Consider the following 12,112-nt stretch of genomic DNA (forward strand, 5'->3'; position numbering starts at 1 on the left):
GAATGCTTTTAATAGTGTGATTTTTCTTTATGCTATGCTGTGAAGCTTGACTCTGGTTTGCAGAGTTTGAATCTCAACTATCTGTATAACCACTGCGGTAGAGGTTGAAGGTGAAGAAATGATAATATGGTACTTGAAATAAAGTGGTTTTGCTAACAGACCAGTGAACATTGTCTATTTATACAGGAATAGTGGTTAAACCTCTGCTGAATTTACTCCATAGCTTGATGAAATAGTTTCTCGCTTGGGAAGGCAATGCTCCCGTCTAATCTTTAGGCTGGTCAGTGAGGAGAAGATTTAACTTTCTGTAGTTTAGAGTACTGCTTTTGACATTGTTTCTGTGATCCAGTGACATGGTGTTAAATGGTATTAGGACCTAGATTCAGTAAGACGGAAAATAGGATGGCATATAAACAAGTAAGGCAATTGCCTTGTACAGTAAGAAATACTGAAAATATTTCTTGTAATCTAACCATAGCTTGGCATGACCTTGCTCTGACACCATGACTGAATGACACAATCTTATCCTCAGGAGAAGTGGATTTTTAAAGCCTATTATTAACTTCCTATGGGCCAAACAAACAACTGGAGAAGAAATGGGGTCATTTGTGGTTGTTTATTTCTTTCTCTTCCTGACACTTCTCTGCCTCCTGATTCTCCTTAGTGCCTGGAGCCCTGCAAAGAGTCCTGGGACCTGAAGAAAAACCATTGCCAAAGCTTCTGTGAGGTACGTCAGCCTGAGGGCACTCTTTCTCACTTTGTTCTAGCTGTCTCTTTCACTTAAATCATTAGCTTCAAGGAGACAGCTAACAAACATGGCATTCGCCTTCATTTGAATGGATACACATATAACAATTTAGCCATATCAAATTTGAGTTTTAAAAAAAAGATTTTTTTTTCTGACCAAATGATTTATCTCAACCTGAAGTTTTAAGACTTGATCCAGCCACACTTATATAGCTTCTCTTAGAAGGTGCTGTTAAATCCCTCCTGTAAGATGCTATTTCTACCACATGCCTTTCCATCTTTTCTGGCCATGTGTACGAAAGACTGTCTTTGTTTAAAAGATAAAATGTCATTGTGTGAAAATCCTCGTGCAGGGTAGCTAGAAAAGATGGCTTTCCTGTATGTGAAAGTCAATCTGATTTCTAAAAGAATATCTCTCCAGGAGTAACTGGATTGTGGACTCCTAGTTCAGAAGACTACTATCAAAATACATAATTATTCAGGAACAAGTCTTTGAAAAACTGTTTCTGAATCATGTTTCAGAATAACCTTGTGAATAAGCAAACCTAGATCAGTTAAACTAGTACAAAAAAGGAGATGGTTTTATTGGATTTAAAACATGGCTCTTCTGAGTTGGTGGAAGTCAGTTCTTAAGTGGTTTTTAGTACAAAATGGAAATATCATCTCAATAGAAAGCTGCTTTATTATAAATAAATCAATATAAAGATACAACTTTATTCAAGTCTATGAAAGTGTATGTTTATGAAGATTTTCAGCTTTTCCTCTAAAAAAATAGAAGTGACCTTAATTGATATATTGATCTCACTGATACACTGATTTAACTCCTCCCTCATCACTGTGAAAACCAATCCTTGTAAGAGTTCTTTAACCCAGATTAATAATACAAAACTCGAGGGTAGTGTAATAAAGCAGTTTTAGTGGATCTAATTTATGTCATTCTCGTATATCACTTCTCACTCAGGCTGTATGTTTCTAGATATGGGTGAAAATAAGTATAAAATCGGTTTAGAAGGAAAACATTTGTAGAACACTGTTCTATTGTAGTTAAAAACAGTGAGCATCCCGCTTTGATTAGTGTTTTGTGGTTGAAGCTAAATTTAGAACTTCAAAGGCCCATAATGAAGAGCAGCACATTTAGCAGCTAACTGAAAAATGAGCTGTGAAATAGGGTGAGGAGGAGAAGCCTTGAGGACGTATTATGCCTCAGGGAGCTATAAAGTTTTTAATTAAGTAGCTGCAAATTTGTGATGTTTTAGGATTTGAAATTAGCTTCACACACACACACAAAAGCACGGGACCACTTTCCTTTCTCTCAGACTCATGTATGCTCCATAGACATTGTTTGACTGAATTAAACAAGGCTGTTTTCCTCTGAGAGTGTTTTCAATCCTTTTGTATTTTGTAAAAAATCTGGAAGCAACAATTTAGCTTTGTGTTTCTCAAGGTCCCTGCTTGGTATGTTACTTCTTATCTACTGAATGAGTGTACTAATGTTAAAGGAACCTTATGTGTGAAGACGAAAAGGAGAGTTTACCTGACTCCTTTTTTTCCATAAATTCAGTTTCCTGCTGGTTTAGCTTCTTAACTGGCTAACCATGGGATCAGGTGCATTCCAATGGGGGAACAGCAGGAGTGCATGTCCAAGGACCACTGGGGTCAGGAGGAGATATAAGGACCGCTCATTTCGGCAGCCTTTAGGCTGGTTAAGCCGTAACACCCAAATGCATCCTTAAAATCCTGATACAAAAATTCTGGACTGTTCTGTAGGACAAGGTGGGTGAGGTAACATAGTGGCACATTCTTGGACCTCAGTGACTTTGGAGAATAAACTGCCACATAGTCTGTGAAACACCTGGGCCTCCATAATAGTGAAGTCTTTCTTATTTTGCCAGAAATATGAGAACAGTAAAAATAAGAAAGTAGAACATTTGAATATGGAAGGAAGTTGCAGAAGTTACATGAATAGTTGGATAGAGAGTGGGTTATAATTCCTGTGTAGGCTTAGGAATCTGTAAATCAGATCTGTCAGAGTGGAAGGTTTTTGGTTGCTCTGAGATAGAAAGGCAGGCAATAGATAACCCCAGTTACATGGGTTGCCCATCTACAGTTCCATGAATCACTTTGAGGGAATTACTTTAGGTGTTTTTGCACAAAACTAAATAAAGCACCAGATAAAAGAGGAGATGAAATCCCCATGTCACACACAATGTTCTCCCCAGGGTGCTAGATGCTATTTTTAATACAGTTCCCAGTGAACCTTGCAAATCTCTGAGTAGTACACATGCTATAAAATGTCTATGCGTTGAAGCAACCTCTCATATATCTAGGACTTGATTTCTCAAAGAAATAGCATTTACTTTGATCTTTAATAAATATATTTAAGGCTTATTTTAATCTGTATTTTCTACTGATTATTTTATCAGAAATTTAGTTCCAGTTCCATGAAGAGTTATACAATTACTAATATTCTGGCAAGAACATAAAGATGCTGCAAAATCTTCTCTTAGCCAACTCAGTTCAAACAGTATAATGAAACAAGATTTCACTTATTTATCTAGAATGGCATTACATCAGATACTGTGGGTAAAGTGTTATGAAGTACAAAGGGAGGAATGTGGGGTAATCCAAAAAAAAGACTGTCTGACCATTGCTTCCCCTTTGTTTTGGGAATGTTTTTAATCTGTCATTGAGCAACTTTGTAGCCAGCCAATGTGAGGAAAACAAGGGAAAGCTGGCAGATCTAAACAACTTTATTCCATTAAAGATGGTGGTCTTACTTGAGGGAATTCATCATTCTGTACTTGGAATGCTTTTTTAGAAGTGGCTTGAATATATAAACCTTCAGGGATAGTCTTGCAAAAGCTGAAAATCTGAATTTTCCTTTAGGAGGTCTTGGAAAATGTACAACATTTTTTCTTTTTTTTTTTTTTTGTTCCTGTTGAAAACTTTATAAATTCTTTTGTTTTCCCTTTAGCCTCTTTTCCCCAAGAAGAATTATGAATGCCTAACTAGCTGTGAATTCCTTAAGTACATCCTGTCTGTGAAGCAAGGGGACTGCCCAGCACCTGAGAAGGCCAGCGGTTTTGCAGCTGCCTGTGTTGAAAGCTGTGAAGCTGATAGTGAATGTTCTGGAGTGAAGAAATGCTGTTCCAATGGATGCGGTCATACGTGCCAAGTTCCAAAAAATCTGTACAAAGGTAGAGATTATTAATATGTACTCAAACTGGGCTAATAACTTCAGGCCATAATAAAGTCTCCTAGAAAACCAGGACTTTCATTTCATAGGAGTTTGTATGGATGGGAAGAAAAAGGAGAGGCGCCTGTAGAGATTTGGCTGGACACTGAAAGGGTGGAAAGCCAGAGACAAATGTTGCTCAAGTTTCTGAATTTTTTTCCCCTTGTGAAGCCCACGTCTGGAAATCTGTGGAATGTAAACATGTGGCTATTATGAATCATCTTAAGCAGAACAAACTTGCCAATTTAGGTGAAATCTCACTTAATTTGATGCAGATGAGAGAGAATGCAGCAGGAAAATATTTAACGATAAATAGTTCGAGTCCTATTAATCACAAATAACATTTATGTTTATAAGCCAAGCAGGTAGGACTACCAAAGAGGTGTGAGATAATCAGGTAAAAGAACAAATCAATGCAGTATATTTGGCACTGGTGTTTTTAATGACTTAAGAACAAAATAGTGGAAGATTATTATATCCACATATATATTAATTCATTCTTTAAATCTAAGGCAATCTTACTCAAAAATTTTTAATTGATTTGAGTCCTGAGATTCTGTGAAAAAAGGTTTTCCTTGACATCCATCGGCAAGAACATACAGACTAAGAAATTATTTGCTTAGACAAACTCCAGATTTTAATTTGTTGGAATTAAAAAAAGCTTTATATCATGGAAATATTCTGAAGATGTGCTCCTAACACAGAACAATGAGCATTTATGAAAGGCATTTTCTTGTTCCACAGAGTTGGAATGCTTTGTTAGAAATCCATTCTCCTTACTTCAGTGATAAAAAATAAATATTAATCAGTTATTCTTCTGATAGCATGGGCTCTCTGTGGAGAGCCTAATCAGCAGAACTATGAACTAAGCTCCAGGCCTAGGTCCGAATCCAGACTTATTTCCATCTGTGGATGGAAAAATGGTAAAATATGTGAAGGAGACGGTGATTTTATTTTTAAGTTCATTGCTTTAACTGAAATGTTGATGCATCTTTTTGAATGTCCCTAGTGATGAGAATGTATGTCAGAAATAATGCGCCTTGACTTTTGAATCCTGTCTTTGAGTGTAAGGATGGACCATCAGGAAGCACTGTCTTATTTACTTATATAAATGGCGAAAATTTGACCTAGAAGTCATAGAGGTTGAGTAAGCATAAAACTGATGAAGATAGTACTCAAAGTATTTTGAACAGCAGGCAATACTGTGATCCAGATTTCCAGTGCAGAAGGGAAATTCTCTTGCTTCCAAGATACTTCAGAGCAGCCCCTTTAAAACTACAAGGAATGAATACACTCTTACACACAGCACCTTTCAAAATGAAAATTATTAAAATGGATCACTTAGTTATTTCTTTTGTCTTCTTGAGACAAATGACCAGAGCGATAAAGCGGCATTCGTGTTGCATATGTAATGATTTACATGATCAGGCTCGGTACCACAACTACAAAGCATTCCAGTAAATTCAACAGCTGAAAAAGGTAAAAACAAAACAAACAAGCAAACAAACAAACAAATGAAATACGACGACATGCTTTTGGAGAGGACAGAGGATATGACAGGATATGATACATTGTATAGCTGCACACTGGAAAGTCTACTGCTGTTCAGCTTAATTATATAGGAAGAGAACTAACCTTCTCTAACATCTTATCACCTATCTGCAGGAGGTGCTTGCTTGTAAAAGTGTGTATGTCTTGCAGAGGAAGGGCAAGCCCAATACTGTACTGCCTTCTCAGCTGATGAATTCAGCTAATTAGCCTCTTCAACCTGCCTTTCTGCAACAAAGGACAAACAGAAGTGGAACAGGCTTGCTATTCATTTCCTCCAGGGGTAAATGACCTTCCTGTCACTAAGGAAGAGCAAACTCTGCAAGCATGACTAAGATCTAGTGAATAAGTTTAGTACTTATTCTTATCATTTTGACAGCACTCAGAGCTAGAAAATGAACTCAGATTGAAATTAAGAGTCTACAGAAGTTCCTGTAGTTTCACTGTTGATCAAACTCTGGAGATTAGTTACAACAGCAGATATAAAACACCCATCTGATTTGCTGGATTTACAAACTGGATTTGCCCTCTAGTACTAAGTGCTAAAGCCCAATCCTAAAAGAATATTAACGTAAGTACACTTGCATCAAAGTCATATATTGCAAATGTTGCTGGATGAACATAACAAGTCCGGTTACTTGTTATCCTAATTGTTTATTGGCTTGCATTCACTATAATCTTCAAACTGTCCATTATCATTACATTTTTTCATCTCTGTTGGGAGTATTACTAATCAGTTACATAGTCGTCACATTTTTATTTCCCTTTACTGGAGTTATCAAATGTTCTCTCCTACTCTTCTATCATCTGCCTCATCTACCTCCTTTACATTGTGTCAACTAGTGAAGGACTTCAGAAAGTGTCCCTTCTCCATGGCCTACCTCATTTTTTTGTCTGTATGGACATAATGATGTTATAAATAACAGTAAGTGCCTAAAGTAGATTTGGTACTTCAGAGATAGAAATGGGGGCAATTATCTTTGCTTAGAAGTAAAACAGTTTAAAAATGCAGAAAAAAAGGAAGAGAAAGGGACCAAAAATGCTTGATTGGGTTTGCTTTGTCTAACGTGCATGTGTGCATCCCCAAGTAAGGACAAGGACATGTATCTTTTTCTACACTCGGCTGGTGACAGTTGAAGAAATTACCCATCACCTTTTCCTGTTCAGAAATCTCTCAGATGTGATGATACACTTACTTGTGTTAACTTTCCAGGACCCCTTTTTAACAAAGATTTAGGCTTTAGACAGTTAGGCTGTCTAAACCAGCCTAACTAATTGTCGTTTAGCCCCAGCCGGCAACCAAGCACCACACAGCCGCTCGCTCACCTCCCCCTCACTGTTGGGATGGGGGAGAGAATCAGAAGGGTAAGTGAGAACACTTGTGGGTTGAGATAAGATCAGTTTAATAATTGATAATAATAATAATAATAATAATAATAATAATAATAATAATAATGTAATGAAAAGGAAAATAACAAAAAGAGAGAGAAATAAAACCCAAGAAAGACAAGTGATACAAATGAAAAACAATTGCTCACCTCCAACCGATGCCCAGCCAGTCCCCGAGCAGCAGCCACGCCCTGGCCAGCTCCCCCCAGTTTATGTGCTGAGCATGACGTCACATGGTATGGAATGTCCCTTTGGCCAGTTTGGGTCAGCTGTCCTGGCTGTGCCCCCTCCCAGCTTCTTGTGCACCTCCAGCCTTCTTGTTGGCAGGCCAGTATGAGAAGCTGAAAAGTCCTGGACTGCTTAGCAACAACTAAACCATCAGAGTGTTATCAACATTATTCTCATCCCAAATCCAAAACACAGCACTGTACCAGCTACTAGGAAGGAAATTAACTCTATCCCAGCCAAAACCAGGACACTAATTTTGTCTGAAATGTGTAAGGGAGCAATCCATACAGCAGAGCAAACTGCAGATCTGGGCAAGGTAAATTGTGACGAGAAGATTATGACATTTTAAGGGTATGATGGTATGACAATAATAAGATAGCAGGAGCCAGATGGTCATCCACAGTTTACAGACTCTTTTCATGCTTAAAGAAAAATAGTTTTGTATTAAAAAAATAGTGTACAGTTTTAAAGGTGTGCATCTCCGAGTCTTTGAACAACTGTGTTTACAATCGTACTGACACCATGAATGTACCCTTTACTGTCCAAAACCCTTCCATGGAAACTTTTTGAGTTCCTGGGGAACTGACATTAAAGGTACAGATTCTTATGATGGACCAGTGTGCATTTATTTTTCATGGCACGGAGATGCATGTGCCATCTGAAAGACACCTTTAGAAACATTTTTCCTGGGCTCTGGTATTGCACACATACAGCAGTCAGTGATTTGAATTCTTCAGTTAAGCACTGCAGGCTTCAGAGGACTAATTTGTTCCAGCACGATGAAAGGGCTGGCCATTTACATAATAAAAAGCACATTGAAGAGTGATTGGATCTACACATCTGGATATGAAATTGATGGTGCTGGTTCTACAAAAGTATTTTAAAATGCACTTGTGCTGTGCTCTGGTTGTTTGTGCTGCTGCGCTCCATCTGCACGCAATTACGTAACAACGGAGAGGCTGAGATACTTGCAATCAAGTGAATCCAACTGCCCCTAATGCAAAGCAGATGGAAGTTTTCTTAACATGCAAATTGTAGGATTATGGTACATCATAATTAAAGAAGGATTTTCAAATGTGGAAATCCGAACTGATGTGTTCTGTGATGTTCATTATAGTAGACTAAGATTGCTGGCTGTTGAAGGATATCCAGGGTTTAAACTGCTGTGATAACCAGATTTAAGGACTGGATTTTCCTCAGGTTGATTTTAGGTTTCTTCAAGGGCTACAATATCAATTTTTATTTACTTATAGCTAATTGTATAATCAGATTTAGGAGAAGACCTCTAAAAATATAAAAGTGGCTTGTTCACCTAAGGAAATTTTGGTACTCGGTCATCTGTGGCAGACTGAGTAGGAAACAATTTATCGAACCAACACATACAGGTGGACTTATGTGGACACCCACTGAAATGACAAAATAGCTAAAGTGCATGCAATAACTTGCTAACAAGGTTTATATGTCAGCATAGAAATCTTATTTGTCACATATCCTGAAGTGACAAAATGCTGTGCACTCAAATATATGAGTTCCTAAAGGCTGTCTAGAGAAATGTATCTAACACTTGATTTGTCGTTTTAATCAAAAGATGCCAAATTTGAAGAGTTGTTTTTTCCTTCAAGCTACTGCCGATGTTTTCGAAAAGGCGATGTTACCAGCAGTAGAAACAACAGAAATAACTGTCCTTCAGTATCACTGTGTAATGAGAAATTACTGTAAAATTTTAGAAAGACATGTTTGTCTCTAAAATGTAATTGGACAATATACATTAGATATAACATATCTATTCCAAGATGCCTTGGAATTACCTTTCCTACATCTTTAGGGAAGAGTGGAGAGTGGCACATCATACAATACAGCTGCATGTGAGTCAATAAGATGATGCTGCCACGGAGAAGGCAAACAGCTTTCTTAAGTATATCAGACTAATGTAAAATGTGTGAAATAATCCTGCTTCTCTAGTCTACACTGGTAAGATCTTAGACACAGTCTGTGTCCAGTTTTAGGCTTGACTCTGGAGAAGGGCTTTGGGCGAAAGGGAGAGTTTCCAGAGACAACTGCAAGAATGATCAGAGGTCTAGAAACACTGATTTAAAAGGAAAATGGAGTGCACTGTGGTTATTAGACTGAAGAAGAAAACATTCAGAGGCATGATAACAGTCTTGCAGTATATAAAAGGCTCCTCCATAGGTGAAAGAAAGAATCTGTTCTCCACAATCCATTAACATCATGGACAAGTATAGAGTTTAAGATGCAGTGGAGGAGACTAAACAAGGTGAGAAAGCTTTCTAATGGTAAGGGTAGAGAAGTAGTGGAATGGATTACTATGTCATGCTGTGGAAATTCTGTCATTAGATGTGTTTAAGGACAGATTAGGTGAAAAACTGAACAACAGGTATAGCTGATTCTGCTTGGGATCAAAGGGTTCTTTCTCCAGGTTATCAAAGCATATTTGGAAAGCGTTTTCAGTGAGATCAGTTTTAGCTTACAACTTTCAGATCCTTCGTTTTTGAATGAAATAAAGAATTAATTTTGAAGATTTTTTAAAAACAAGTTTTACTGTTAGCAGAGATAGGTCACCTATGACACTTCTGAAACTCCCATGCCCATCAGCCTATCCATTCACCCCTTTTTTCCTTCTGTCTGACCAACAATCTCCTTTTTTTTTTTTTAATTATTTTTTTATACAACTTCATCTACATACGGTTTAATCTCATCTTGTAAATTACTCACATATTTTTGTCTGCACGTTCCTATTACAGGTGTTCCACTGAAACCCCGGAAAGAATTAAAATTCATAGAACTTCAGTCTGGAGACCTGGAGGTGAAGTGGTCTTCAAAATTCAATATTTCCATTGAGCCTGTGATCTATGTTGTTCAGAGGAGGTGGAATCAAGGAATCCATCCAAGTGAGGATGATGCTACTAGCTGGCAAACTGTGGCGCAGGTCAGTTCTTTGTAAAGCAGTATGGATCCCTAGCTTCCAGACCATGATCTAAAGGTCCTCTTCAGATTGGAGAAGAATTAGATCACTTACAGGTGGGGAGGCTCATGCAGAGGGATCCCTTTATAGGGTCTCTCTCCAGATCACAACAGAGCTGCAAACAGAATCCAGATCTCCAAGGCCTCACTTCACTGCTCAATGAACTGTTTTCTAGATTTACTCAGGAGAAATGAACGTCAGTATTTTCACTTGCAGTTTTTCAGTTATAGAAACATCAAATGCTTTTGGTATGTATTGAAAATGACTTCATAAAAAATGTGTGAATATATCAGTAAAGAAGTAAATAGTCGTCTCCTTGTCCCCAACAGAAAAAATACTCAGAGGTTTATGTTTTCAAAATGAGTTTATTTTGTGGGTTTGCTCTCTATAGATAAAAATCTATAGAACTAGCTGAAGGCTTGATTTTCATAAGGACAGTGAGTGGCACTTTCTTGTAAGCACATACTTATGATCTATTCAGATGGGAATTCCAAAGTCTCTGAAAGCCACAAATCTCTTGAAAAATGTAGAATTAGATACCAAAATCCACGGACGGAAGCATGTATGAGACATAGTCCTTCTGAGGTCAGTGGGACTCAGTGCACAGTCTCCAAGGCATGGCTTGGGTCTTACAAAAAATAAGAAATATAATTGGTGAAAAGGCTGTTTAATTTTTTAAAATAAAACAAAGAGTGAAAAAAAGACTAAAACCTTTATTCTTTGTAAAGTTGGTTTTTTTCAGATGTTACCCCCCCAATTCAGAAAAGACTATGATGTCATGCTCTTATCACTCAGTGAAATCCAGGCTGAAAATGTAAGATTCATGAGCAAATGTTTCTTAATGAGAAGCAGCCAACAGAGCATAAATTTTCACTTAGTTCCTTCCCAGTTTCAATCTGTTTTTTAACATGCTGACAGTCCACCTGGATGGCAGAGTTCCAATCGTTTATCTTAACTGCTTCACCCTCATCCCTGCTGACAAGAAAAGTAAAATGCTGATTTTGAAAAGACCTGCAAAATGTCATTATAGCTAGGAAAAAAAGGAAAGAGAGAATAAATAGAACCATCCACAAAATAGAGTAAGGAGTTCGAATTCTGTGACAATCTGTGTTCATTCTCAATTCAGATTGTGTAGGAAAAAGCTACCTTAAAATAATGTCAAGCTTGTGAAACTGAACATTCAGAAGTGAAGCTCTTAGCTTCAAAGTGGTGCTACGGGGGGCTGTCACTATGTTAAGAGTCTTGCTCAGAAAAAGTCACCTGCAGCAGAGCCTGGCGTGGAACCCTGCTTGTGCAAGCCCAAGGCAACGTGCACACCTCCAAACCTGATAAAGTTGCAGTGACTTATTTATTATCTCTCAGCTGAGGTGCAGGTCTTCAATCTGCATTCTCTATATTCAGCAAACAATCTCCTGCCTTTGCTACTAGGAAAATACCATGTAGCAAAAATGAGCCAGATCTGAATTACTCCTCACTGTTATCGTGCCATGTATATGTGCTAGACTGTAGAAGCCCAGCTTTTCTGGCTGGTGGATCCAGACTGCAAAGGTAGCACACTGCTGTGCTTTTTCTCATCTCAGAAACAGACCTCATGCACATTTCTGGAAGCAGGCGCTATATATGCTCCACAGTAGTGGAGCATGTATGAACCTTTACCTTCCTGCAATGGATGTACAGCAGAGAGTGTTTCAGAAATGTGTTCCTGTGCAAGAGTGATAAGAATCTTGACAGTTGCCTTTCCTGGGGGTCTGTTACAGACAGGCAGAAGGGGCTGAGTTAATCTCTGTGGCAGGAGAAGCCTCCTCCAACTGACATCTTTCTGAGAACTTCGCTGTCCCCTTCTGCATCACAAGAGACGCGTGTTTGATTGTGTGATGGACCCCACTGGGGATGTCAGCTCAGAACAAGCTTCCGGATGCCTGACTGGTTTTGTGAACTGCGTATGCCTTATGGGACATACGCCCTTGAGGGGTGCTAGTAAT

At 38.2% G+C, this 12,112-nt stretch overlaps 1 protein-coding gene across 1 annotated transcript in view; it reads left to right on the forward strand.

Annotated features, from left to right (window-relative positions):
• Positions 1-12,112, forward strand: part of ANOS1 (anosmin 1) — a 157,234-nt gene that overhangs the window by 90,190 nt on the left and 54,932 nt on the right. Inside the window, exons 3-5 of the mRNA XM_076357908.1 lie at positions 665-727; positions 3,722-3,944; positions 9,910-10,094. Coding sequence (XP_076214023.1) covers positions 665-727; positions 3,722-3,944; positions 9,910-10,094 — 471 coding nt within the window. The remainder of the gene's footprint in view (positions 1-664; positions 728-3,721; positions 3,945-9,909; positions 10,095-12,112) is intronic.

The sequence above is a fragment of the Aptenodytes patagonicus genome, chromosome 1 (assembly GCF_965638725.1).
Source record: "Aptenodytes patagonicus chromosome 1, bAptPat1.pri.cur, whole genome shotgun sequence".
Lineage (NCBI taxonomy): Eukaryota > Metazoa > Chordata > Aves > Sphenisciformes > Spheniscidae > Aptenodytes > Aptenodytes patagonicus.